General features: G+C 42.3%; 1 protein-coding gene across 2 annotated transcripts in view; it reads right to left on the bottom strand.

Annotated features, from left to right (window-relative positions):
* Window positions 1–324: 324 nt before the first annotated feature.
* Window positions 325–27,700, bottom strand: part of SLC66A2 (solute carrier family 66 member 2) — a 65,812-nt gene continuing 38,436 nt past the window's right edge. For both annotated transcript variants that reach the window (XM_015618395.1, XM_015618396.1), the window contains 2 exons: window positions 22,599–22,815; window positions 325–3,086 (listed from right to left, as the gene is read on the bottom strand). In XM_015618395.1, the coding sequence (XP_015473881.1) occupies window positions 2,879–3,086; window positions 22,599–22,815 (425 nt within the window). In that variant the 3' untranslated portion in view covers window positions 325–2,878. The remainder of the gene's footprint in view (window positions 3,087–22,598; window positions 22,816–27,700) is intronic.

Here is a 27,700-nt window from a genome sequence, read left to right as displayed (position 1 = left end):
AGTCTGCACGACTGACAGTTCTTTTAAAGCTACATAATAATCTGTTAGTAATTTGTTTTTTACTGTAAACTTTGCAAACACAAATAACTTCTGTGGTCTCAATGGTTAAGTTTACCCTGGTATGCATGGAAGAGCAGGGGACAGAAATCCAGAATCCCTGCTGTGCATCATGACTTCAGGACAATTTATGCCTTGTGCTTACTCACTCATCAGAAGGAAAAACCACACTAGTTATTCATATCAACAATGCTCCTGACAAGATGATTAATAGTAAGAGTTAAGAAGCACACATTTTGTACCTGAACAAAACAAAGCAACACTGCATTTTATATATAATAGGTAATTTTTATTAAAAAAAAAACATTGCAACTGACAGAAAAAATAAAGTCCATGAAATGTGCCATACATTCAAAGAGATGTATTTAAAGTAAGCGATTTCTTACTCTCTGAGGTGATCATTGAAACAGATACTTCCTGACAATCAGAGAACAAAACAAAAGTTCTGTAACACTTTGTCCCTAAAGTACCTTGCAAGAAGTTCTAGAGTTCCTGGCCAAGAGTCCTACTTGCTAAATGCCACATACAGAAGATGATTTGGACGTGGTTTCACTGGCTTCTCTTCCAGCATTTGCTGCTCTGGTGTAAATGAGACTGGTCTGCAGAGCTCGCTGGTTTAGGTACAGATGACAGACTCAAGAATCCACCCAAGGAAGAATTCCAAAAGGAAAAAAACAGAAATTGTTTTATCCTCAGCAATATCTGTAGTTCAAAGCCAAAGAGGTGGCCAAAAGTGTGCACTCCCAGGTGAAGCTATAACATACAAAAGTATGTTTCTTACGAACCATTAATTTCTTACATCCCTGTTTTGCAGAGTATTAGAAAAAGACCACCAAATACAAAAATCTTACCATTACAAGTTATTAAAAAAAACACTTCAGACCATTAAAACACACAAGAAAGTGTTTGTTTTCAAACAGTAGAAATACAATCCTCATTAAAGCAGCATACCGGAGAAGCCAGTTGTTAAGTTTTCAATTAAAAAAGACAAAAGCCCAGATGTTCTTGTAACACAACCAGAACATTGGAGAAAAGAGGAACAAAACATTCACAGTCTGCCATGCTGAGTACATTGTCTTTTTAAGGTCACTTCAGGCCTAGAAGGGTATGGTATCGAACAAAGAGCATGGAGTCAGTGCCTGGGCACAGTGTGATTCCCCTCCACTGCACAGTCGGCCACCAATGAAGACAGTCCAGACTCAAATCATGAGGTTCCCAAAGAAAGTGTGGTAAAAGTCTGATTTACGCACTGAAGTTATCAAGCCTCAGACTTGCTGCCACTGCTAAGAAAACATAAGCTCTTGGGCTATTCTTAGAGAAAAAAATTATTCTGAAAAATCTGTTGTCCACCTTGCCTGAGGCCAGAAAGGACTCACGCAGCAGACGGAGAAAGCCTCGTGAAGGAAGCAGCACAGGCATAGCTGTTCCTGGGACCAAGGGCCTTGCTACGGCCTCCTCACATCACCTGGGACAGTTTCATGACATCAGTGTCACAACAGGAGCCCAGGGGCTTGGTCACAACCCCCAGGGGTCCACACCACCAGCACCTGCACATCACAGACAGAGCACAGTGACCTATGCTGGCTAATAGCCTTTAGAGACAACATCTACATAAACTCTGCTCTTTCAGCTTTCTCATTCCCTCTCAGTACAGGCTGCTGAGTCTTCTAAAAGAGAAGAATCTCTTCTTTAAGAGCCTAAAAGTTCACAACAGTTAAAGGAAAACATGGACTCCGTCCTTGTTGGGCCAATGCAGGAAACACCCCAAAACATAAACAGGTTTGGCATTGAACAATGAACACGAATCTCCGCCTCCACAAATCAAGCTGTCAGATGCTGGTCCTACTCCAGGGAATACAGCTTTTTCTCTGTCTCAAACTTCTTCATTTCTGCAACAATGAAAGTGGACCTGCTTCTATCTTTGTGGCTCAATCACCATGTATAAATACTTGCCTGGCAACACTGTCAACACTCATCTGCTGGCCCCTTGGTTTGGGAAAGACACCCTACAGCCCAGCTCTGTCCTGTGAACAGCTGCAGGGGCAGTGCTGCTCCCCCAGGTGCAGGGCAGGCTATTCCCACAAGCCATAGTTTCAAAGCATGACCACCTAAGTTCCCTACAGTCTCCTGCTGGCTCCTCCTTTTGCCTGGATGCCTGACTGGCTGTGCCAGCTCTAAATGTGACTCCAGCACCATCAGACCCCCTCCATCATCTCCTCCATGTGTCCTCCTGCAGCGGGGATGAACACCTGCTCACTTTTAGCTTTACAGCATCTGTGGCTGCTCACTGCTTTGCAGGGCCTCCCACCCCCACCTTCTCTCACCAGACACCCTTATAGAGAAAAGAGAAAGCTCCTGGATTTGCTCTTCAATACTTCTTCCTCCATCGTGGAGATACTGAATGCTAGTAATATGCCACAAACTTCCCGCCAATATACAGACTTTATATTATATAAATAGGTAGAGGTTTCCGACAAAATATCCTATAATTTCTGTGGTGTAACATTTTTAAATAGCATTAAAAACACAAACCATCCAGCCCTTGTGATTAAATATACAAACATTTGTGAATTAATAAGGCTCATAGGTACATATGCAAAAATAAAGTGCCCCTCCCCCCACCAAGAAACAGTTCTGTACAGCTAAGTCTGAAAACAGAGGAAGTTATGTAACCCAGAACCTCCCGAGCTGGACATGCAGCCGTATTTTCCATCCTTGCTCTCATTTCTGCTTTCAACTTGGCAACACAGGAGTATTTACAAGTGGAAGAAGAGATGCCATGGCTGACTCCACCGACCTGCAGCCTGCATAGCCAAGTTCTTCACAGGGCCTTGGTGCTGGCTGGGTGTGCAGTGTGGGACACGGGCTTCTGGGGGTAGTGGCTGTACAAGTAAACCTGCAACAGGATAGCGATGTCCACAAATACCTGCAGGAGTCCACAGATGGAGAACTGGAAAGGGGCCTGATTCAGGATGAAGTAAACAGTCTTGAACGTGTCCCCACTGGTCCACATGAGCACCATCTTGATGCTAAAAGACAGAAAAAAGGGAAGAGTATTTACTGAGTAGAACTTGGCTTTGGATTAGATCTGCTGTGCCCAAAGGATCCCACCTACTGCAGCTAGGATTTATACCCAACAGTAGGTTGGGACTCCCCTTGACAGGGGCAGACAGCATGCCCAGTTGAGACAGGCAGCACTGTACTTGGAAAAGAGGATCAAATTCTCTGCTCCACAAACTGCAGGACTCTTATCTCAGCAATTACAGCTCCAAACACCTGTGGCTATGAAGGTATCCAACATTTTAAAATATCCAGCTAGAATATTTGCCTCAGTGGTGCTCTGTAAACATGACTGCCACATGCTGACAGCATTGACCATAAACCGAAGTAGAACAGTGCATGGAAAAGAACAGCAATTCATCCCAGCAGGTACTTCTTGTGTGTGCCATTCTGTGCTCATGCAAAGCAAAGTAACACACAGATTGCTCTCTCATGCATGCACACGTTTATCATCTGCTGAAACAAACAAAATAGATAGAAGAAACCACTCCTTACTGCAGAAAATGCGTAACCAAAGAAAGCAGACAGACAGATTGTCCAGTAATACAGAAAGAGGAGAAATTACATGCCTGCAGCTGTTACTGGAAGGATGAACAGCAGTAGAGATTTTTATCAAGGACACAGATCAAGAGCAATGCTCAGAGTTCCTTTTAATAACCAAACTTGCTTTCATCTTGTTCTTCTGCTAAGCATTCCCTGTCCTGTAGTCCAGCTCCTGCTCCCCCACATCAGGAGAAACTCTGAGGAATAGAAGCAAGTTCTTCAAACAGACCAAATTATTTTCAGTGTCCTCAACAAAATGTGAACAACCAAACCTGGAAGGCTGTTTCTGAGCTTCCTGCACTTTATCAGGAGAGCTTTTTAAGCAGCTGGAGAAGCAGCAGTGGACAAAAGCTTTGTAGTTCACAGTATGAGCACTGTACATGATTTGTCATAATTACAAGCAATTTACGTTTTGCAGCACAGACTCCAATTCATCACACACACAGTCAGGCCCATGCAGCAGGGCAGGACTTAATGTTCATTTTTCAAACACTCAAACACAGGCAGGAGCTCACAGGATTTGTGTTTTGGGCACAAGCACACAATGCCATTGCAAGCCAAATGCTGCAGCCCATTCTTTCCCCACATGGGAAAGGTGACCAAGAGCATCAGTTTGTACAGCCCCATCACACTATGGAAACAGGAGCCTTTTGTAACTCGGGTCACGTAGCCCAGAGCACAAAACAGGTCTACAATCAGGACCTTCCACAGAATCTGTGTGGAACTGCAAGCAAGGATATGGGGTTGAGTTAGCAGTCACTCCCCAGCCAAGGTCATTCTAAAAGCGTAAATAAGTAAATCAGAGAAAAAAAACAACTCCTGAACTCTACACATGATTTGTGCTTGGTGCAAACAGCCTGCACCACCTGCACTGTGCATGTTCCCAGTCACACCAAGTCACCTTACATCACACTTTACAGGACATTTATAGATGCAGGCAGTGGTCAGAATTGATGGAAATCTTAATTAGGAGAGCAGCAAACTCTGAGGATAATAAAAACTGGTACCTTACTTGCTGGCAGTCGGTATTTCTCCTCCTTTGATTTTAAGTGTATCAGTGTTTCCTGGACAACTGATTATTATTTAATTGTGAATCTGTCCTAGCATGGCAATGGGCCCTCACTAAAAACACATGCTCAACCATGTTCAAACTAACTGCTCACTGTTGACAGAAGGGCAATACCATGAGATAACTAAATAGGAATTTAACAAATATCCTTAATACAAAGGATATTTGCCACTTATTCCCAATGGAGAAAGCCAGCTGGGTTTTTAAAGTGACCTTACAGTGCAGTGCAGTTGCAGAGGAGAAGATACAGAGTCAGAAGATGTACAACCTACAGAAGAGTTAACCCCCTCAAAGAAAGAATAATCAATCACTGAGGGAAAACTTAAGGACACCCACAGTTCAGCAGCACCACAGGAGCCAAGCACACCTCTAGCTGTGTCACATGCTGTGTCAAGTTTGCCAGAGAAAGTCTGTGTTTTGCTAGGAAGCCACCTGTGAACTCAACAGTCTGCAATACCGGCTGGAAAACTTGGTGCATGTTCTGACAGCCTTTGCATGTTCCAGAGCCTGCACTTCAGCTCATACATCTGACACTCAAGGACATCATCAACATGCCTGGAATTCTCACTAGGACATGACCACGCTCCACACACATGAAAATCTCAACCTGTCCTTGACAAAAATTATCTTTAAAAAATGCTACAGGGAGTTTAAAGAGCTAATGCCACTGGTCTGTGGACCAAAAAATCCACACCTTTCTCTGCTTGGACAAAGCACCAGCAAAAACCTGCAAATCACCAAGGTACAATGAAAATAAAATACAGAAAACACTTGTCATCCCACAACACTCAGCCCTGCAGCTGCACCAAAGTTCTCAGGCCTGATGCAAAATAATGACTGTGGGAGTGCTGGCTGCCCTCCCAGAGGAGAGGCTGGGACTGGACAAAAGGAGCACATCCAGCAGAGACCAAAAGATGGGGTAAGCACAAAGAGCTTAGCAAGCAAATGGGGACAGTGTCATGTAAGAGGTAAGAAAAGGCAATGAAGGGCCACAGAGGAAAGCAAAGGAGACAGCAGAGGAGGCAAGAGGTTGGTCAGATGAGAAGAGTATAGAAAAAAGAGACTGGAACAGGACAGGGAATGACAGGAACAAAAATAGAAATGGAAACTTGGTACACAAGTCCTTGAAAATGACCTGAATTTGGGACAGACAGTTTGTGTGGCAAGGTTTTGGTAGCAGGGGCCAGGGAGGCAGGCTACAAAGTGACTTCCGTGAGAAGCTGCCAGAAGCTTCCCCTAAGTCCAAGAGAGCCAATGCCAGCTGGCTCTAAGATGGACTTGTCACTGGCAAAGGCTGAGCTCATCAGTGACAGTGGTAGCACCTCTGGGATAACATATTTAAGAAGGGGGAAAAAAACTGTTGAACTACACAGCAGACAGCTGAGCAAAGTGAGAACATGCAAGTGGAATAGCCCTGCAGACACCAAGGCCAGTACAGAAGGAGGAGGAAGAGGTGCCCCAGGCACTGGAACAGAGATTCCTCTGCAGCCTATGATGAAGACCATGGTGAAGCAGCTGTGCCCCTGCAGCCCATGGAGGTCCACTGGGGAGCAGAGATCCACCCTGGAGTAGGTGGATACCCAAAGGAGGTTGTGACCCCATGGGAAGCCTGTAATGGAGCAGGTCCCTGGCATGATCATGTAGGTCCACGGAAAGTGTGGCCCAAAGCAGCAAAGCTGGATCAGCTTCAGGACTTGTGACCCTTGGGAAGACCGATGATGGAGCAATCTGTTCCCGAAGGACTGCACCCCATGGAAAAGACACAGGGAAAAGACGCACACTGGAGCAGTTCATGAGGAACTGCATTCCATGGGAAGGAACCACACTGAAAAAGTTCATGAAGCACTGTCTCCCTGGGAGGAACCTCAAATGGAGTGGGGAAAGAGCATGAAGAGCATGGAGAATTAAACAATGTGTGATGAACTGACTGCAACCCTCATTCCCTGTCCCTCTGGGCCATTTGTGTGAGAATGTAGAGAAGATAAAATAAGATTGAGCTTGGGAAGAAGAGAGAGGTCTGGGGAAGCTGTTTCAAGATTTGGGTTTATTTCTCATTACTGTACTCTGATTTTGATTTACAATAAATTAAATCAATTTCCTTGAGTGGAGTCTGTTTTGCCTGTGATGGTAACTGGTGAGTGATCTCCCCCTCCTTATCTTGACCCATGCGCTTTTTGTTGCAATTTTCTCTCCCCTGTCAGCCAAGAAGCAGGAGCAGTATGAGTGCTCCTTGGTGAGTGCACAGTGAGCACCTGGCATCATCCAACATCACCCAATAAGGGTAAAGCTAGGGAATGAACAAAGAGGTGCATACTGGTGCAGGACCCTCATCTCACCACTCCAATCACCCTGGAATGCCCCCAGTACCCTCTCCAAGCCAGTACGTGTCTCACTCCTCCAGTGCCCACTCCAGGGAGAGGAAAAGATACAACTGCTGTTGGCTCTCATCTCAATCTGCACCTGTTTGCACACACAGCCTCAAAGTTTCAGCTTGCTGAGAAACCTGTTGAGTGTCTGTGTGGCACCTTGGGGGAAACAGAACTGGCCCTGCCCCGACTACCACATCACAGGCCTGAGACAGACTGGATGAAGTTTACACCATCAAGACAGCTTCTGTCAAGTCCTAGTTTCCAGATTCTCAGTGCAATAGTAATGGCCCTCCCCCCAGTTTGGGATTTGCAATTGCTCTGTCCTTGCTGCATATGCAGATGTCACTTGCAATGATGCAGCAGTGCGTGTATGACTATGAGGGATGGATGGCATGGATACACTGTCACTGTTCTCATACCTTGCAGCTATTGTGTCACTGCAGGATGCCACACTGCACAGAAGAGCCAGTTTTTGTCTGCAGCTTCTCAACTTTACCCAGTCACCTGGGGAAGAGAGGTAATTCTTATATTCGTTCTTACTTTTGAGGTAGACAAGAAAGACACCATTCTACCTCAGGCAGATAGCTGCCTCTTACCTGACCTGGTGGAGAAAAGAGCAGTGTCTGTGAAAAAGGGAGAATTTTATCATCTAGAAGAAATGGGAATTTTCAGCTGGTTGTGGAGAAGAGGAGAGAGCACACCTAAGCCCTTGTTCCACTGCTGTATAGTAACCTTGTATTTGCTGAGTGAGTCATAGAATCATTAGGTTGGAAAACATCTGTAAGATCTCTGAGCTCAACCATTAACCTAAACTCACCCAACCATGCCAAGTCCACCTCTACGCCACACTCCTATATGGCGCATCTGCACATCTTTTGAATATCTCCATATTCAGCTGGATGTCAACCAGCACTCCCAGGTCCTTTTCTGCTGAGGACCTCTCCAGCCACTCTTTCCCAAGCCCGTAGCTTGGGCTTGTTGCAACCCAAGTGCAGGACCCGGCATTTGGTCTTGGTGATGCTCATACAACCAACCTCAGCCCATGGATCTGCACCTTTGCCATGTGCCAGGTGTTGAAGGCTGGTAGATCACAGACTCTGGTGCACCAAAGTCTGACCCTTGGCTTCACAGTGAAAGAGAAAATGCTTCACTGCTAATGCAGAGGAGGCTTTGCTACAATAGGCAATCAGGGCCCACCATCAACACTGCCTGAGACTGGAGAGCACGGCACAAAGAGGCTGCATGCAGCAAAAAATTTCCAAGACTATCTCACAAAAACCAACTTCACACTCCATCTTCCTGCTATCTGCAAAGTCACACAAGCCAAGCTGTGCAGTACTAGCTACAAAGCAAAGCAGGACTTAGGAGTAAATATTTCTTTCCCTAAATAGCCCCAAGCTAAGCTGGGGAGATGCAGAAGGCAGGAAATGCTCACCTTGTCGATATGGAGAATATGCTCTAGGAGGACAGCACAACTGCTCTTAGCACAAATGAGAAAGCAGGTTAGGGGTGAGCAGTGCCAGAAAGCAACCTGGGGATGCAGAAATAAACAAATGGCAATATTTGTCTGTGTGACAACAGAGATGCCAACTGGAGAGGCAGGAACTGCGTTCAAATAGCTGGTATTGCCAGAGGCTGAGGCAGACTTGTGGTAAAAATAGCACTTCCCAGTAATGTACATCAGCACTGCAGTATCCAATGACAACAAACCTCCTAAAAAGCAAGCACCTTCCTCACAGCTGAGCTGGATAGAAGGAGTTGTTAATGTACTAAGAGCCAGTGCCAAGTCTGTGTAAATTGCAAACGACCACAAAGGGGAAAAGCTGGTATTATTTCAACTATTTTTAAAATCTGAAAGAGCACTTATTTATTCTGCTGCTAGAATAAATTCTCAGAGAGACACCAGCCCTTCTGATCAGACACTAGGCTAGGGGTGGGTTGCTAAATGATGGTTTTTAATATGGTAATACGAAAATGCCCTATGGTGCTGCTCTTCTCTACCACTGATAGCAGATTTCATAAACAAGCTGCACCCGTCTTCATTTGCTAAATAAATTACATGCTGGAAAACAGTATTCACTTTTCTCATGGAATAACTTGTTTCATTCAGGTTCCCTGTATGCTGTATATTAATCATCAAGTGACAGGAACTAGAGGTAAATAACAGCTACCAGTAACAGACTATCTGCAGTCAGTCAACAAAACTTAATTTTTATAGAATTATTTCTGAAATTATTTAGACGTCGAAAGAGCTACATTCAAAAGAGGAAAAAACCTCAAACCATATTCTGTTGTTTCTTTCTGTGGAACTATACTGGAGGCTGAGTAATTTACAAAACAATTATATCTGCCAGATATTCAGGTTCAATCTGCCTTATCCAGCACTAATACTATTCTAATCAAAGCTTTTCAGCATCTTTATCCCTTCTGCACAAAACCTGGCTGCAACGGTGTCAAGTCTCTGATTTTCCCTCAGAGTCTTTGCACACTCTGCTCAACATTAATCACTTGTAGATCATCACACCTTTCTTCTTTTTTCATCTGAAAGAACAAAACTTTTGTACCAAAAAGAAGGATCTTGTAAAAGAACATGAGATGTGAAGCCCCCTCTTCCACTTCCCTGGTGAACCAGTCTGCCTTAAGCCTGTTGCAACCATCCATCCAAACAGCAGCAGGGCTGCAGAGCAGCAGTTTGCAGAACACAAGCTGGGACTGAGCACAAAACATGCAGAAGAAAAAAGACACTTGCTTCCTGTTTGCACTGCAGATATTCTCACACTGATGTTATGACTCTGCATGTTTGTAGCTTAACACACAAACCCAAAAATACCCTGCACGCTGGAAGACGCTGAGAGAATCAGATATTAGACGGTGACTTCCATTGAAAAATCCTGTAGTGGTTTGAGCAGACATTTCAGCACAAATAGCAACAGGAGGTACGTGTTGCCCTGATGTAATTACATCCTGCTACAGTCAAAAACTTAGGGCTAACTGTGCTCAGACACTTGATGAACTCAAAACTTCTAAGTTATGCTTGATAAGAGAAAAAAACATTATAGTTTATTGACCTTTACCTACATAAAGAAGATAATTAGCCTGGAGTCTTTGTTCAAGAATCAGTGGAAGTCCACAACTTCCACACATCATGGCCTGACATTACAGCCACATCTTGGCCATGACACAGGTTCTGCCAAATCAGGAAATCTGATTAGACTGACACAGTTTCACACATTTCTTCATATATTAGCACTTGACTTTCATATATGTTAAAACACAGTGACGAATCTTTGAATGACGGGATACAAAAACAGAATAAGGTAATTCAAAAGCTAACAATATAGTATTTTGTTCAGGAATTAAGTTCACACAGAAGCAGCCTGTCAGTGACTATTTTCAACACTGCATTTGGTTTTGGGAAGTGAGAAAGAAGGTACAGAAGGTATCTTTCCAGCAACCTTTTAAGCTGCTACCTCCCACAAGTCATTTGCACAGGAATGTCTGGAAGAGGAAGCAGATTCAGTTGTAACATCCTGACTTTGGAAAACTTTCAGGTCCCATTTGCAGCTCCAAAATAGTCTGCTTAGAAAAGACAGCAAGCATCCCTAACACTGCACTTCAATCAGAGGCTGGTCTGCCAACAGCAGTGAAACACAGACCAGAAAACATGAAACACGAATGCCATGTTATTTTTAACACTGTACAAAACAAACAAAAATTAATAGAGTATTTGTTTCTGACAAAATGCCATATGGCTTAACAAAAAAAGGAGTCCTCCTCATACTAACCAAACTGCTTAGCCTGCCAAAAACTATTAAAAGGAAAAGAAGAAAAAGAAAACACACGGATCAGATATCCAAAGTGTCTGAAGTTTGAAAACATGGAAACTAAGTGTGCATACCCTAAGACAGGTCCTTCTGTGTGAACGAGCAAAGATCTTGTTTTAAATATTGCACAGCCAGCTGGGAATCCAAGCATGAAACTGTTCACTAGTCCTACGTGCCCTGCTTGGTGTGGGTGCCTTACCTCACTTCTCAGCAATTCCTCTGAGGCTGAAGCAGCACTGACCATCTCCAGAGAAAGACATTTCTATAGCCCCACAATACTAGCAGGAATTAAGAGGAGCATGCAGCAAGAGAGATCCAGCATTTATTTTGGACCTCTGTAACCAAGCTGAAGCAGTTGAGTTAAAGCCATATCCACAAGCAATTGATACCACAGTCAGCTGTAATCCAAGAGCAAATTTTCTAAAAGTTCCTGTGATTTTCAGGGACTGTACTCATCAGTGAGGAAAGATGAAATGCACTATTTCGCTCTGAAACACCATCAGGCCAACAAACCCAGAAAGGTGCACCTAAACAAAAAAGTTTCACAGAAAAACAAGGTAAATGGGTATTTGTCAATATTTTTTTTCATTAATATCTGTTTTCTAAACTCCCAAGAATGGCAGTGTTAGGCATTTTGATCCCATGTTGCATATCCACCCAAAAGCCAGTATTTATTAGAGCATGCCTATGAAAACACAGTCAAGGGGAAACTACAAGATATGCTGCATGGGGCCGGTAGACAGGCCAGGATCACTAATATGGCCTCCAACTATGCCAAGCATCTGTACCTAAAGTTCAGTCTGTAGGGGTGCAGAAACTGGTAGCCCTTGACAGACACAAAGTACTTCTAGTACTCTACAACTTGTGTTGCAGAAAGAAGAGCAGCAGGTCTTAAACAGGACAAAAAACACCAAGTTTTGTGAAGCAGCGTGAAAATAAACCTCTCCCGTGGATCAGAGGAGCGATTTGAGCCACAATTCACACCAGTGCCCTTTCTGCAGGAGACACATATGGATGCCAGCCAGACTGCAAAGCTCAGGTCTGCTTAGGCATGTGGTATGAACACAGATCAGACAGGCTCTGCTTCTGCTGCTGGTGAACTGGGAAGCTTGAGACCCACTGCCATGGCAGGGACCAGGTTTCCTCTGGTGCCAGGGCAGAAAACCATGTCCTGCACCTCTCACAATAACTGCAGTCAGCTGCCAACACACGATACTGTCAACGTAATGAGGATGGTGTAGAGCACACCTAAATCACACCATCCTTCAACATCTCACTTGTGAAGTTGTTCTTGAGGATCTGTCCCTGCTTCCCTGTCTCTCACCTCCCACTAACAGCACTGCAGTTGGTGGAGCTGCAGGCACAGCTGCTGGCTCATGCTGCTCTAGATGCTCTCCTGCTGCCCATCTTCTCTCCAGCCACTTGGCACAGCCCACCCTGGGGCCCCACATCATGCACTGAAAGGTGGGTGATAAAAGGGCTTGCTGCCATGCAAGGGCACAGGGAAACAAATCCCAGGAAGCAACATTCCTTCCCATGGCTTGCTTCCTGCAGGGTGAGTTGGCATGCCACATCCCAGTAGTTGCAGCCTGCCCACTGCCAGGAGGGACATCCCTGCTATGTCCTGCAAGGCCAATGCCAAGAAGTAGCAACATAATGTCCCTGTGCAACACCATTCAGTGTATTTCCTGCTCTAAATAACTTGGGACAAATTCAATTTGAAAGGTAATAAAAAGACATGAGGAAATACAGGTTTGCTTCAGCATAGCTGCATATACAAAGGCTCAAAGCAATGCTTTTAAATCTTCCTTTCTTTCTGCCCCAGACAACCAAGAGATCATCAGATCCTTCATCCAACTCGAGGTAATATGAGCACATTTTCCTTCATATGATAACAAGAACATAGCTTGAGCACACTTCTAGTATTCTACTTGAATAACTGCAATTACCTTTTTGGTCAACATACACAAAGTAACAGTCCCACCTCTAGTGCTTTCCTTGTTCTAGATGACTGGAGTTCACTTGTCTTCAAAGCCAGCTTCTACAAGGACAAAACCTAATGATGTTGCAGTCATTACTCTTCATGAATAATTACATCCCTCAGTTAGTAAAAATACTTCTCACATTCTAGGAAAACACTGGGGAAATTAAAATCCCAAACACACAAGTGGGTAAAAGAAGAGTGATCACTCAGGGACAAAGTCCAGATTACTGTCTGGAGAGAAATTTGCAAGAACAAAGCTTGCATTCTCCTCCATAACACCTTAGCACTGTAAGGAAATAATGGCAGACCTGGCAGTGTTAGGTCAATGGCTGTAATCAAATAATGTTAAGACAAGGTCAGTAATCTTAGAGGTTTCTTCCAACCTTATTGATTCTGTGAAATAACTCCTTGCAAGCTCTGTATGAAGGTATGTCACCACCTAATTCTTTATCTGGAATGACAGGTTTCTCCCTTTGCTTCCACATGCTCATGTGCACACAGAGGTGCAGAACTGAAGTTACTGCTGACAGTGACACACCATACACCTCTCTGCTTCTCAAAGCAAAGCCCAGTGGGAAGGCTGTGCTTTGTCAGCACAAAACAACCCTTTCTGAGCCACTTTCCACATTGCCACTGACCCATGGTGGCTGCAGAGCTTTGAAGCCCTGCTGTAGGCAGAAATTAATGCTGTAGGGAGGAAATAAAAGCATCATGATCACATCCCAAACACACTAGCATGAAACAAATTTTAAAATTTCAGCCCAAGTAGGATTTTTGCAGTTCAACAAGGATGGACATCCCCTAGCCTATCTTCATTACCAAACTCTTGCCATCTGCTGCCTTCTACGCTATAAGTCATGTTTTAGGAAGTTCTCTAATACAAGACCGAGTATCTTACAGGACAAGGCTTCCACAACAACCCTGAAAGCTTGCCTAACAATATCAGGACATCTGGCTAGGCATGTAATTCCCTTACATGATGTAGACATATATCATTCCTAGCCATCCTCCCCAGAACAAACTAAAACCCTACCTACCTTTTGGACTTGTTCAAACATGTTTTTCTGATATCAAGATTTTTTTTCTTTCTACATTCCACTCAAGAATACTATGAGCACTTCCTCCCAATCTCAGCTTATGGGAACATCATTCAGTATGTCAGTCTCTGTACTTCCCACTCCTTCTGTTTGCTTGTCCCCCTGTATCTGAGGAGCAGGGGACCAAACACACCATTACAGGTCAAATGTGAAAGAGAAAATCTCTGTAGCTGACCCACTCGCATCTGCCTGACTCCCATCACTCTCTACCCAATTCTTCCCAGCAGTCTTGCTGGACCACCCTGCAAAGTCACTTCCTGAGCTAAGGTTCCTTGCTCTTTTTTCTGCTGTTCTGGCTCATCTGTACTCAAATTACTCACCACTCTGCTGACTTTACAGATCTTCATCACAGTCAGTATATTACCATTATGGCTGTTTGCATCCTTGCATCTCAACCTACATTTCTTCAAACTCAAATCTCAGTTTACTTCTATTCCGTATTTCTAATCCCACTCACTCCTACTGCACTGAGGCAGACAGCTCTGCAACAACTAAGCAGGTAATTTAACCCACTTACACAACTGGCTGTGGTGAACTCTCACAAAACAATACAGGTGCTGGAATGTCAAGAACAGAGGCACTTTTGTTTCCAAATTTGTTAGGTAACAGGGGAAGACAACATTTTTAGAAAACTTTAATCTCTTCAGTATCTTCATGACAGGCTCAATTCACACCTTTTGTGCCTTGACCTGACCTTATCTATGCAAAATACCTTGCATGACACTTCCTTGCCAGAGGAAGATGAAGTACCTAAACTTAATGGAATGGTTTTGTAACAGAAGTACAATAAATTTTCTCTTGTAATTCAAATTCTCAGGGAACAGAGAAAAGCACCTACTGAGAGAGCACTCATTAAACATACCAGCAGAGCTTTATTCCTATTACTGTACAGAAGCCTTGAACTATTTGTAAAAGATGAATGCTTTTGGTTTGAAGTAATTTGCTTTGAATTTACTTTTCCAACTGAGGAGATGAGGTGCCAGGGGAAGAGAAATGAGGAAGAGGTTCAACATGGGCAAGAATTTTAGCAGTCCACACTGTGCTACAACCTTAGAGATGCTTAAGGGAAGTGGATACTGCTGCTCACACTGACAGAAGTATGGGGAGGCTGAGGGAAGGAAGGCCTCCCTCCTGGATTTTTCCACCTGTCCCTTTCCTCAGTTCCTGAAGTTCTCAGATGTGCTGAGTGTACAGGGCACAAAGAACTATCTTTGGAGCCTCACACTGTGCTGCTGCAGGTCTTGAAAGAATAGCTCTGGGAAGACACAGCAGGCAAGCGCAGAGGTGACTGCAGTGCTGGCCCAGCTCAGAAATCCACAGGCCATAGATCTGCAGAGAGTCAAGCAGCAAGTGCAGGTCCTTGAACCTGGGTCTGCTCCAAGTGAAAAGAGGGTCTGGAGGAGAGAATCCATTTAATTCCTAGGATCAGAACAAAATAGTTTCAATCCATCTGTTCACATGCTGACAGGACTCTGCCTTCATCCTGAGTGCACTGAGACCAAGCATGCCTATCTTCCTGATGTAGTAACACTTTCAAGGAAGAAGAAATTAGAAATCTTCTGAGGACTACAGACTACTTTTCTTTAAACTCTTAGCCTTAAAACAGGCAGATTTGGGAACAGAATCTGATGTTCCTTTTGCCTACTAGAACTATTACAAATGAAAAGGCTGAGAAGACAAGCTGTTTGTAGTAAGCTTTACAGTTGTACAAAAACCTTGTCCATCTAGTCATGAAAATTGTTCATTGACTATTATGCAAACCTGGATGTGTATGCAAAGTCCAGAAATGAAAAACCTTGGAAAATTTTACATAAAAGCCACGATAAAGGACAATAGCAAGCAGCTGATCAGTGCTAGAAGCAAAAGAGGAAATGTCATCAAAGATAAACAATCCCCAGAAAACTACAAATGCTGGCTGGAGCCACAGAAGTAATGACAACAATTTTGTCAGCCCACAAAAAAAACTAAGGAACTGAGTAGACAAAGGACAGACAATCACAGAACTACAGTAAATTGTATGTATAGTTTAAAATAGGCAATTTGTAGGCACAGTGACAGTTCTGATTAGTGCAATAGGAAAGGCAGCAAAACTAAGGAATGGGCTATACAGCCCTAAGTACAAACAACTTTAAAGTAGAGCTACTAATTTCACATTTACCCAATGTAGCTCATGCTTGATTTCTCCATTTGCCAGGGTCCCATATTTAACTTTTAGATCCTAACTAGTCCCTTGAGAAGTACTTTCTCTTTCATAACTTAGTCCCTATTACTGTCTGCACAATGCATTATGGAGTGAAAACTTGCTTCTTAGTTGGGTCAGATGATTTGAATCCATAAAACTGTATTGGGAGAGGTTTCATTTGTTTGTTTGTTTGTTTGAATTAAATGGCCCTCACCTCTCTAAGAGGCCCACCCTCTTCCATGTTCTCTGTTCAATATATAAAGCAGCTGCTATTTTAAGAGTAACAGAAGAACTGCTTAATCAGTACCTGGAGGGTACAATGCCAAAGCCTGTGGGAAACAGTTCTCTCTCTACTCAGCATCTTCCTTGGTGTTAGTTCTGGACTGGACACAACTTACTCCTATCTCAGGTCTCCACTGTACTGGTCAGTGTCTGCTTTGTGTATGTGGCATACTCAGGAAAGGAAATCTCTCGCATAAGCATCCATTATCCCTACTCCTATTTCTTTGATTCTGTTCTCATACATGCAATTTCTGACACTGAGAAACAGGAGCTGAAGAGAAAAAAACCTGTAACATTCAATATGGCCATTGCCTGCATCATTCTCTTTTTACTTCCCTTCTTTCTAGACCTTTTTAAAGCTCTTTTCCAGTTAATTTCTCTTACTTCTTTATGGAGCCTCCCAAAAAAAAGCACAGATGTGTAACAAAGTTGCCAGAACAGATGTGAATTGCCTCCCTTTTTTAATCAAACTAAATTTATTCTGAGAAAGCTAATACATAGTTGGCCCTTGAGCAGAAACATGTACAAGTCTTGCCACTCCCCTCTAGCACAGGGGTTTGTTTTCTTTTAAATAGAATAAAAGAAGGAACTCAAGTTACTCCAAAGGAAGTAATTCACTGAAGCTGTTTCACTTATTCACAAATAAAAAATTCCCTCAGGCTAAAATATCCCAAGAAACCAAAGTATTTTTAGACCACTTGCCCAAGCTCCTTAAATCTAAAATCTCACTGAAGGAAGTGGCCAGCCCAGACATTGGTTAGCCAGTCCTGAAAAAAGCCTTCTACATCTGTTTATCACAGCAACTGGTTAACACAATACAGGCATTCATTGACATCATTCACAATACAGCTTTCATTAATCATCACAGCATTTGAATAAATCCAGGATTTGTCTCTGGGACAAACACTGTTCTCAGAAGTCAAAAGTTACTCCTGAAAAATGATATAAAGAGCTGCATATCTCATAAAGAGAAAAAGTTATAGAGCAGTATTCAATAAAAGCAACCAACAATAAAATTTATTTCTCTAAGAAATACTGTCTTCTGGTGTTTTTAATATTATCTATAGAGGAGAAAAGTAAATAATATATTAAATATATATACATATTAGAATCATTTAATAGAATGTGTTTCTTTCATATATCTTTATACTGTATTCATTTCACTGGATAAATTTCAGATAAACACTTGCTGATAACAAGCTCACAGCTGCAGCACACCTTATCAAACATTTCTGAATGAAAAAGCGCCTTATAATTTGCAGCTCTTGACTCCAGCAGCTTCTGAGACAATAAATGCCAATTGTTTCTTCTTCAGTGATTTTTGCTTTTTAAAACAGGATAATCACTGTGACTGACCCAGCACTGCCACAGGAGGGACTAAATTAACATTTTTCTTTCATAGCACAATAACCCAATTGAATGAAATCCCGAGATTATCCTCATTCAGCCTTTTCAGACTGGATTTCTCAAGACAGTCTTCTATCAACACATAAGCAGAGTCACTGATTGTGTTGGCTGTCTCCAGGCAGTGAAATTCTGCGCCCCCGACCCAATGGCAGCCAAACACAGCAGTCAAAGTCATGCAGCAAGGAGGCTCCTTCCAAGCAGACTGAAAGCAGTCCATGAGCAAGGAGACAGACCTGGGAAACTACCTGCAGAGGGATGACACAGATTTTCCCTGGTTGTGTCCTTCCAACCCTGGAGCTGCAAGTGCATCCCTGAGCCAGGCACAGCAAGGGCCATCCCATGCCCAGGGTGCAGTCAGGGAAGAGACAACAGTGCATATCAGGATCTCAACTACTGCTGCAAAAAGACCTTGCTTTTTTGAAACCACATGTTTCCAAACTAACAACTGACAGGCACATTTGGGTAGCCAATGGGCTGTGCCTTCTGAGATTTCAAGATACGCAGCCCAGTCCTACTGCCAGACCTTTCTTGGACCTGGGAAGATTGTACCATGCAGCAGCTCTGACTGAAAAGAAATGCTTCTCCATGGGGTTTGAGCAGCAGCTGGCAGTCAAAAAGGGTTACTGCCAGGTGATTTTTGAGAAAAAATCTTGCAAAAGGCCCCCCTACAAGAATTCCACAAAAGCTGTTGTCCACACAAGGATGTAATTCTCCCAGTGCACTGAACTCTGTGTGCAGCAATGCCAGATCCAGAGTCAACCTTCCTACCCTTTCCACTGCCTCCTGTTGAACACCACCTTTTCTCACAAATGCACTTAATTAGAAAGAGAAAGTGACTGGGAGACAACTATCCTAGAAGGAGTGGGGACACAAAGATAAATTACAAAGTTCCTGTCTGTATGTTTTTTGTCCCAAAACAAAAGCAGTTAATAATACAAGGAGCATCAGATCCTGACTGTAGCATTCACAAGCTCTGACTCCTAACAGGTGATAGAGGTGTTCTGGATGTCAAATCTTGAAATATTTTACCATATAATATAAAGAAAATTTACAAGTGATGAACAATCTTTTAATGTCATAGCACCTTTTTTTTCTCAAACACTCTAAAGCTCTTTAACTTTGAGGCAGCTTTTCTCTTTTTGCTAACATAATCACTTATAATTCTAATCCACCCCAGTAATTAAAGTAATTAAACTAGTCTTTTACTAGGTGACCTGACAGAACTAGTTTAGTTCTTGAAAAGAATGGAGATTAAGTGAGTATTTCTTTGATAGGTATTAACACAATTCATTACAAAGCACTTCTGTCAAGTTTAGTACTATAATTTATGTAACTACTACTGTACTATTTAGGTTTGCAACCATTCAAAAGTACCTAAACAGGGCTCCAAGTTTTCATAAAGTACTCATTCCAAAAGTAATCAGGTGAATTGTCAAAGAGAACATGACGAAAATTTCTGTTGCTTTGACTAGCTTAGCTGTTTACTTAATTATAGGAAAATTTCCACCCATCAATCATCAACTCACAAGGACATACTACAGTAACTTCACAAAAGCTGCTACTCAGCATGCATCTCCTTTCTACTTTTATTGTTACCATTTCTTTCCAACTTCTCCTTTGGTCTCTGCTCTGTCAGAACAGAGGAGGAAGCTACAGGACCTAGTGGAAATAATCCTACAAAAAGAAGGAAAATGAGAGAGGAAGGGAAAAATGAAAACTTAAAAATAAGATGTGAGGAGCTCTATCTAGCATAACAGAGATATTAAAGAACCAGACTCATTCTCTAGGAGTAGGAGCTCGACAAAGCAGGTAAGTGATTCCTTCACTCCAGCCATGCTCTATTACAACAAACATAATTGTCTAAGCTGCAAATGCCCTCTGGACATTTACCTCAGACAGAGGACATTATCAGTAGGGGACTTTGCAGGCAGCAGCAAATGGAAATACAGAGGTGAGATGATAGGACCCTTTCCACAACAGGCTTCTAAATGGTATCCCAGCTGCCACTGCAGTCACCTCTCCCATTTAGCTATCTCATGGCCCCTGATCTCAAAGTTTGTTTATCGGGAAATGACTGCTAGCTCAAGTGTGAGATGTCCTCAACCTCTCACTTAAACAGGTGTTACTGGGGGGAAGGGTTGTGGGTTGTGTGGCCTTTTTTCAGAAACAAGAGTATCAGAGGAGTCTGGCAGGATACTCTGATCAGATGGGGCCACATACTGAGACCTTATTCTCCATTTCTTTTTCAACAGTTAACCTTTATGGAAGGACTTGTTTGCTAAACCATGTTAATGTATCAGCTGCTCTGTCCCAGTTCAGAGACAGAGCATGTTACAGCTTTTCTCAGCCAAGCCATGAGGACCTGTGAACAACCACTTCTCTGGCAGCAGTAAAGACTGTGATCTTTATCAGGGACACAGACTGCACTCCTGCACTGGGTGACAGAATTACTGTGGTTTAAGAAGTTACCACCTCCAACCAATGTGGTGATTGACAAAAAGGTCACTATATAGAACAGCTTAATACTCATTGCTCTCCCCATTAAGCTTAAAGTCATAGAGACACTAGAAACTCATCTCTTTTTCCTTGCCACTGTGTCTTGCTAAGAGCATGGCTGGCAGACAGACATTTTGGCCCAGATCCCCAGTGCAATTGCTTCCAACAGTGTAACCATCCACGCACGTGGTTATTTCTGCCTTGAGCTGTAAATAACTGCACAGAGCATGGGAATCAGCCAGCCCTCACCTGGTAAATACCCATGCAAGTAGGCTGACCACACTGTTACACTCTCCCTTCAGTGTTTCCATGACAGGGGTATCTTGATATGCTCTTAGAGAAGCAGGCAGAGGAAATGAAGTTCAGAGGAAGTATTTCCAACAGCTCCTTCAACAGAAGGCAATACACTGGCGAAAGTCACTCACTCTCATAGGAGGAACAGCCCAGAAATGCTAAGAGAACATCCAATCAATTTAGGATTGTATGGTACTATGAAGTGTGTGTGGTACCTGCAACATATATAAAACCACAGTTTAACCTGAAAAAAAGAAAGAGCACCAACATGTGAAGGAAAATGTGCGGCATGTGCTGCAGTTCAGCAACACAAAGGTGTGCATTACCTCATCAGTGCCTAGACCCATCAATGTCCAATGCCACACAGAGTACTGCTTCAAGAGTGGAACCAGAGAGGGGAATGCATTCTGGAACCATGGGCCCAAGTGATATGGAGCGTGGCTATGCTTGACCTGGTTCTGTTCCATGGCAAGGAAACATGAGCTTTTATGCTATCTTCTCTTGACTAAATACAGCACTCTTTTGCCAAGCACTTTCAGATGAGAATTCTGCAATTCTATGCTTAGCAGTTTACAAAGAGCAAAGGGGTTTTTTTTAATCCTTTTGCTAATAGCACATACAAGAAATAGGAAAACTGAAACATCCTCAAGAAGGAGTTAAGGAAAAGCAAAACACTACCAGTGGCCATCAGTAATACAGCATTATGATTCACAGATGAAGAAAAAAAAAAAAGGAAAAGTCAAACCAGAGCACAAAAAAGGTCTAGTAGATAAGTTGCCTTCTGGATATCACAGGTACAGCATTTTCTAAGACAGTGGGTGCATGAAAAATACCCCAATATTTTGGAAGCAATTCCTGACTCATTCCGTACCAAAGGGACTCCAAATCAGAAAATGCCTGAAGCATCAAGGCAAATTTCTGAACATTTCAAGTTAAAAAAGATCTCAAAGTAGCTAGTATAAGCATGCTCAAGCCAAACAAGTACAGGGAACAATGTGAAAAGAGGAGAGATTTGCTTTGGTTTGGGGATAGCATGGTTAATTGTTTTGACCAAAGTAAAAATTGTCCCAGGAAATTTTAAAAGGAATGCATAGAAATCATAATGAAACAATGAAAGAGAAGACAGAGTCACAAATGATCACAGAACTCTATGAACTGAATTTGCTGCTGTATAGTTTCTATAGACCAGTGTACTGATGCACCACATGAGTGAAGGTTTTTTCTCTCAAAAAAGCTCCACAAGTTGCCTTTGTAATCTTAATGCTACCATCTGAGTTATCCAATAAATAGTGTGAAAAGATAATCTGATTTAATGACTCAAGAGTGGGCACAAGATTAAAGTTTTCTGTCCCATATTTTTACAGTCATGACTGTAAAAGTCCTATTGGAACTTTTGTAAATGTCAGTTTCAAGCTTTGACACAAAAATAAATACTGATGTCATTCCCTACAAATGTAATGGAGTATGAAGAAGTGATGAGCAGACATGTGAGAAAAAGTTAATTATGTGAGTTACACTTACAGTTATAGGCTGCAGGCTCAAAACACTTTCATCCCTTCATTACTTTTGATATGCAAGATCTCTTTAGACCATTTCTAATTACCAGTGTAGCACAGCTTGAGTAGAACTACAACATGTTGCTAATGGCAACAGCAGTGGTTTCACATGTTTACTTCACTAGAACATGTTTCACCTTGGAACTCTCCAGCTGGATTTGGATAAAGGGTCAGACTTTAGAGGTGCTGTGGAACTCCCACTGCCTTCAGCAGTGCTGCACTGGCACCTACTGAGAGAAAGTCTACTCTGATTGCTGCTGTGTTTTCAAGTAAAAATGGTAGAGATGACATTTCCTTTCTGGGAAAAGCATTCCCACACTGCAGAGACAGCGCACACGAAGGCACACACACGTGTTTGATGTGGGACAAGCACTGTACCTCATTCCTTCTGTTGATCTGTTCTGGTAGTTGCGGTACAGCTGCGGGACGCCCAGCATGGCCTCAGTGAACACAGCAAGGAAGCCCAGCGTTTCCACAAAGAGGGAGGAGTCCAGCCACAGGTAAGTGATGTAACCAGTCACACCAGTGAAGGTGAGGACGCACTGCACGTAGTCTGTAAACTTGCTCCAATGCCAAAAATAGTTCAAGTCAAAATCTGCAACAGAACAGGAATGCAAGAAGAATTAAAAATGTTTTCCCACCAACTCAAAAGTTAATCAAGGTGGAACTGAGAACTGGGAAGCATAAGGGAGCCACAGTCTTTGGTGGAAGGGGTTAATAGAAAATGGAAATTTTCTATTTAAAATAAAAAATATTAGATTAAAAAAAATAAACACAAACCAATCAAACAAACACAAACAATCACCCCCAACCTCCTCAAAAAAAAACCCCACAGAAACAACAAGAAAAATAATGAATAATAGTCCTGATTTCAAAAACATTTTTTGGGGGGTGTTTGATAAAGAAACAAGAAAACAAAGGATTGCACGCCAACGAAGTATTCACAGAGATAACTTTTCAAAAGAAAGGATTTCAAAAATATCTTCCTATATCAAACATGAAGGACTCTGGATACTGCTCTAATGGAGCTGGCATAGGAAATGTTTTACAAAAACCTTCCAGTGTTAATAAGAGGCCCCAAGCACTGCAGTGCAAGCATTCTTTCTCTTAGGTCATATAATATTTGCCTTCCAAGTGCCTCAATCCTACATACTTAGAAGGTCACCTGAAGTCCACAGCTCTGTTCTGTGGTGCAGTGCATCTGCGTGTGGTGAAGGGCAAGATGACAGTGCAGCTGCTACAGTTTTACTGAGACAGGTACAAGACTGAGGCAAGATTTTTCCTAGAAAAAACCTCTCACAGACATCACCACTTTCACTCCTAGGACAAAACTTTCCTCTTGCCTTTGCTAGCACCAATGAGTGCAGGTTGAGCACCCATTTCTGCATCCTTCACAACAAAACTCTCAGCCACAAAACACAATATCCCCTCAGGAGAGAAGGAACAAACCAACCATGGCATTTGCTTGGCAGATTAACAGTGTATCACTGGAAGATATGTAGTTGTCTTATTGATGAATAATAAAATACACAGCCTTATAGCAATTGACTGTATAGCAATATAGTAACTTCATTTTTAACAAAAATGCTACAATAACTATTTGTTAGCAGGTGTTGTCCCTGCCTTCCTTTCTCAGAAGGGCCTACTTCAGACCAACTGACTCTCTGAATTACCAATGTGATGAACTACTGTCCTAACAGGGATGTTACAACTAGCCCAAATCTGTGCAACACACAGCACATCACTAGTAGATTTCTGTTGCTGCTACTTCAGAAGTAGTCAAGAAAGCTACAGAAATAGTCTCACTGCTAACTCAAGCAAGGAAGACATCAACCTCCATTGACTAACACTATAATAAAATTCAGTGAGATGGGAATTTAGACACTTAGCTGCCCCAGGATACACAGACACACCAAGTATTACTTTTATTTTCTGCATCTCTTCATACCTTCATATCAATATCAGTCCAACCCTCAGACACCCTTTATTAACTATTCTCTTTTTAGTACCTGGCAAACTCACACCTCAGGACACCTTCTGACTGCACCCAGCCGAATCATTTTATTTTGCCACCCCAAGAGGAAGGACAACTGGCCAGGAGCTATACCCAACCTGCAGCATTGTCAGCTATCACCAAGAATTGAATGAAATGACCTGGGGCAAAACCATTGTCAATGTAAATGTTGACTTTCAGTATTTTATAGTAGTGGCCCCTCAGCCTCAGAATTCACAGACAAAAGAATAGAATAAATTGATGGAGCTTTGTGAAGGCTTTCCTTTTTGAAGATGAAGGGCCCATGGCCCTTCACTCATTAAACCTTCCTACCAGCTGTCACATCTGCCATATACTCTGTTTTTCCTCCTGTGTTCTCCATGTGCTCAAGGATCCTTTTTGAAATACCCACCCCAAAATCCATATCCTAGTTTCCCCAGTTCATTTTTATAATAGACACCAAGGAACTAAAACTACATGGAAAGAGCGGAAGCTTATGAAGTTCATGGAACAAAAAAAGCCAACATTCCCACAACTAATGTGAGGCAAGCTACAAAATCCATTTATCCATGCAAACATTTGAAGAGAAAACACTGTGTGAAACAGGATTTCAGCTGAAGCAGAACTAATTACTTGCACAGAGATTCTTTTTTGCTCAAAACTATCATGATGCTAGTAATCTCCATTTCACTGTAGTTTTTAAGTTCTGATTTCTGCTATAAATTTTGCTTGGTAATATAGTTAAGAAGGAAGGGAAGAGAAGACAAAAGAGGTAAGAGCAATCATAACCTTGGTGATAGTTCTGCAGAAAAACATCTGAGTGATTATAAAAACAACCCAATATATAATCACTAATTTCTCTACTTAACAGATGTATTCTCCAGATGCAGAAGTCTATTTTAGGATGCTACACATCGCCACACTCTGCATTGCCCAAAAAAAAAAGAAAAAAGGCTGAGAATGACACACCTGACTTTGTGTAAAGGGTAGTAGTTTTTTAGCCCTTATTTGAAATGCTAAAATGTTTTGCCACATAGCCTTTTTAACCAAGGCTAAAGTTCATTTTCTTTGAGAAATGGTTTCAAAAATTCAGAGGGAAAAATGTCACACACCCCTCACTTCAAGGTACGGAAATAAACTGTGATTCATTTTTCCAAGTGTCTCCCTTCTCAAGGGGGTCCAAACACATTAGTTCTGTAATGGGAGTGATATTTTTTTAAAGAAAAAATGTTGATACTGCTGAATACAGTGACAGGTATATGCAAAAAAAATCTTTTGAATGCTTTAAAAAAAAAAAAAAGTAGCTTTAAAAACAGAACAAAATTCATGTGTGTGCAATCCAGTCCTACCCCAAGAAGACAGGCAGAGGACACCAATCAGTGCCCCAGACTATGTAATCTGAGAACTGAACAAGGTTTATACATATTATTGCAAACATTATTCATGTTTGAAGAAAAGTATGAATAATAAATATCATATTAGGATTTTTGCCCCCCATCATATCTTTTCCTTAAAAGGACAAAAAATGAAATCCAACTGTACCACCATTTATTTCTAGCAAACATCTTAAAAACTAAGTTAAATGTGGATGCATATCTTTCTACTCCCTGAAATGGGAAGGCACTGCCTGCACAGCTCACTCCATTCTGGCCAGCAAGAAATCCCTGATGTAGGTTTGTAACCACACTCAGCTGATGCAGTTCAAGCAGTAACTCCTAGTAACTCTGATCCTGTGTGGATCAGAATTGGCATTACTGTGGTGAAAGGTACTGTATTTCATTACCCATGGCTGAGCTTTTTAAACTACTCAGTGAGTTGCATTTCAAGCATGTTAATCCATTGATAGATGAGAGATTTATGTTGGAAAATCCTATTAATGCTGGGGGAAGGAGCAGCTCAGTAGGTTTTTTGTGCACTGACTGGAGAAAACTCTACACAGCTGGAGGGTTAAGAAGCATGAGATTAAAAGACCTCCTCTGGGAGGCACTTTGCATGTCAGATATGAAAAATGTAAAGCAGGCAGAGACAGCATTGTAAATAACAATCATTATTACCAGTCGGGCCAAAATGTAAGTAGTAAATTCAAGATTCTGGTGTGGGATAGATGCCAAGTGACACAAAGAAGAGTCCACAGTATCAACTTTCAAGCGAGGATGACACAGAGGTCCAAACAGTTACATTATTTTTAGTCAAGAAACATTTTATACCAAGCCAGCTACCATGCTAGTTCCTTTAGGGAAAGTGAAGCAAAGACTTTGACATCCTAAAAATTATTTACTGTAGCTCTCAATTTCTCTTACTAGCATCTTATTTTGTGCCTTGACCTTTCTAATTCTGAACCTACATCCTTGCACTAGTCACACTTGTCCTTAGACATTTGACCCAGTTCCTTCTTTTTGGCTGGTTCCTCCCTAGTTTTGAGGTCAAGGAAAAGCTTGCAATTCTCACTGCCTGTCCTTGCAAGATGGGAGAGTTTGCATTTGAGGCCTTTGTACAATTTTGACAAGGAAATAAACTCTTCTTAGGAAAGCTGCTGGTTTTACCCTCTCTCCCACTCTTTTTGAACACCACTACACCACAGTCACTCATGCAAACTGCTGTCCGTAATTAAACTCTTGCCCTCCTGTATGAAAAACACTGCTCACTAACTCCTAAGAGCAGACTGAGCAGTCAGTCTCTACCCCTGAGTGCCCTTCTAAACAGATGACTCGGTAGTTAATCCTCCTACCCCTTGATACACAGTTAATTCTTGTATTTTGTTAGACTGTGGTGCTGTTCAAAGGACATCCAATTTTCATCATCTGGCTGTGGAGCTCAGAGCCTCCCACCTGACCTGCTCCTCCCACACTATCAAAGGAGTCCAGCCCGAGCAGTCAGATGTCCAACACCTCCCTCAACAACACTGCAATCCAAAACCTGGCTCAGATGCTATGAAAGAGCCTGATAACAGTAATATATCCAACCTGGAACAGTTACAAAATGCAGTCACGGCTGGGAATTATTTCAGATTATTATCCATGGTCTGTTTCCTGTAAAATTTACACGCTTTGAAGATGCAGGAGCCACAACCTGCAACTCTCTTGCTGCCTGTGGGTCTCAGCCACTGGGCTACAGTACAACACTCTCGCCCTCATCTGCTCTTCTGCTGGTCTCCAGAACTCGTGGTCTCTGCTGTAAAAGGGGTTCAGCTCTGAGCTGCAGGCAAATATGATGCAGCTCCTCATCCCAGCCCGGCAACAAGGGCAACTCTTTGGACAGCTGGAAGATGCAGACTTGTATCCCCAGGCTGACAAGAGGAACTAACTCAGACCTCTCATACTTCCAGTGAGTGCTCTAAGCTATTGTCATGGTTTAAAACCAATAACTAAGAAAATTACTTATTTTTTGCTGTGAGATATGGATTAGAATAAGGGCAAAACAGGCATAAAACTTAAAAGGAATAAAGAAAGTTTATTGACAAACAATAAGAATAAGAACACCAGAATAA

The sequence above is a fragment of the Parus major genome, chromosome 2 (genome assembly GCF_001522545.3).
Source record: "Parus major isolate Abel chromosome 2, Parus_major1.1, whole genome shotgun sequence".
Classification (NCBI taxonomy): domain Eukaryota; kingdom Metazoa; phylum Chordata; class Aves; order Passeriformes; family Paridae; genus Parus; species Parus major.
The sequence above is the reverse complement of the archived record's forward strand: the minus strand, read 5'-3'. Positions and strand labels throughout refer to the sequence as shown.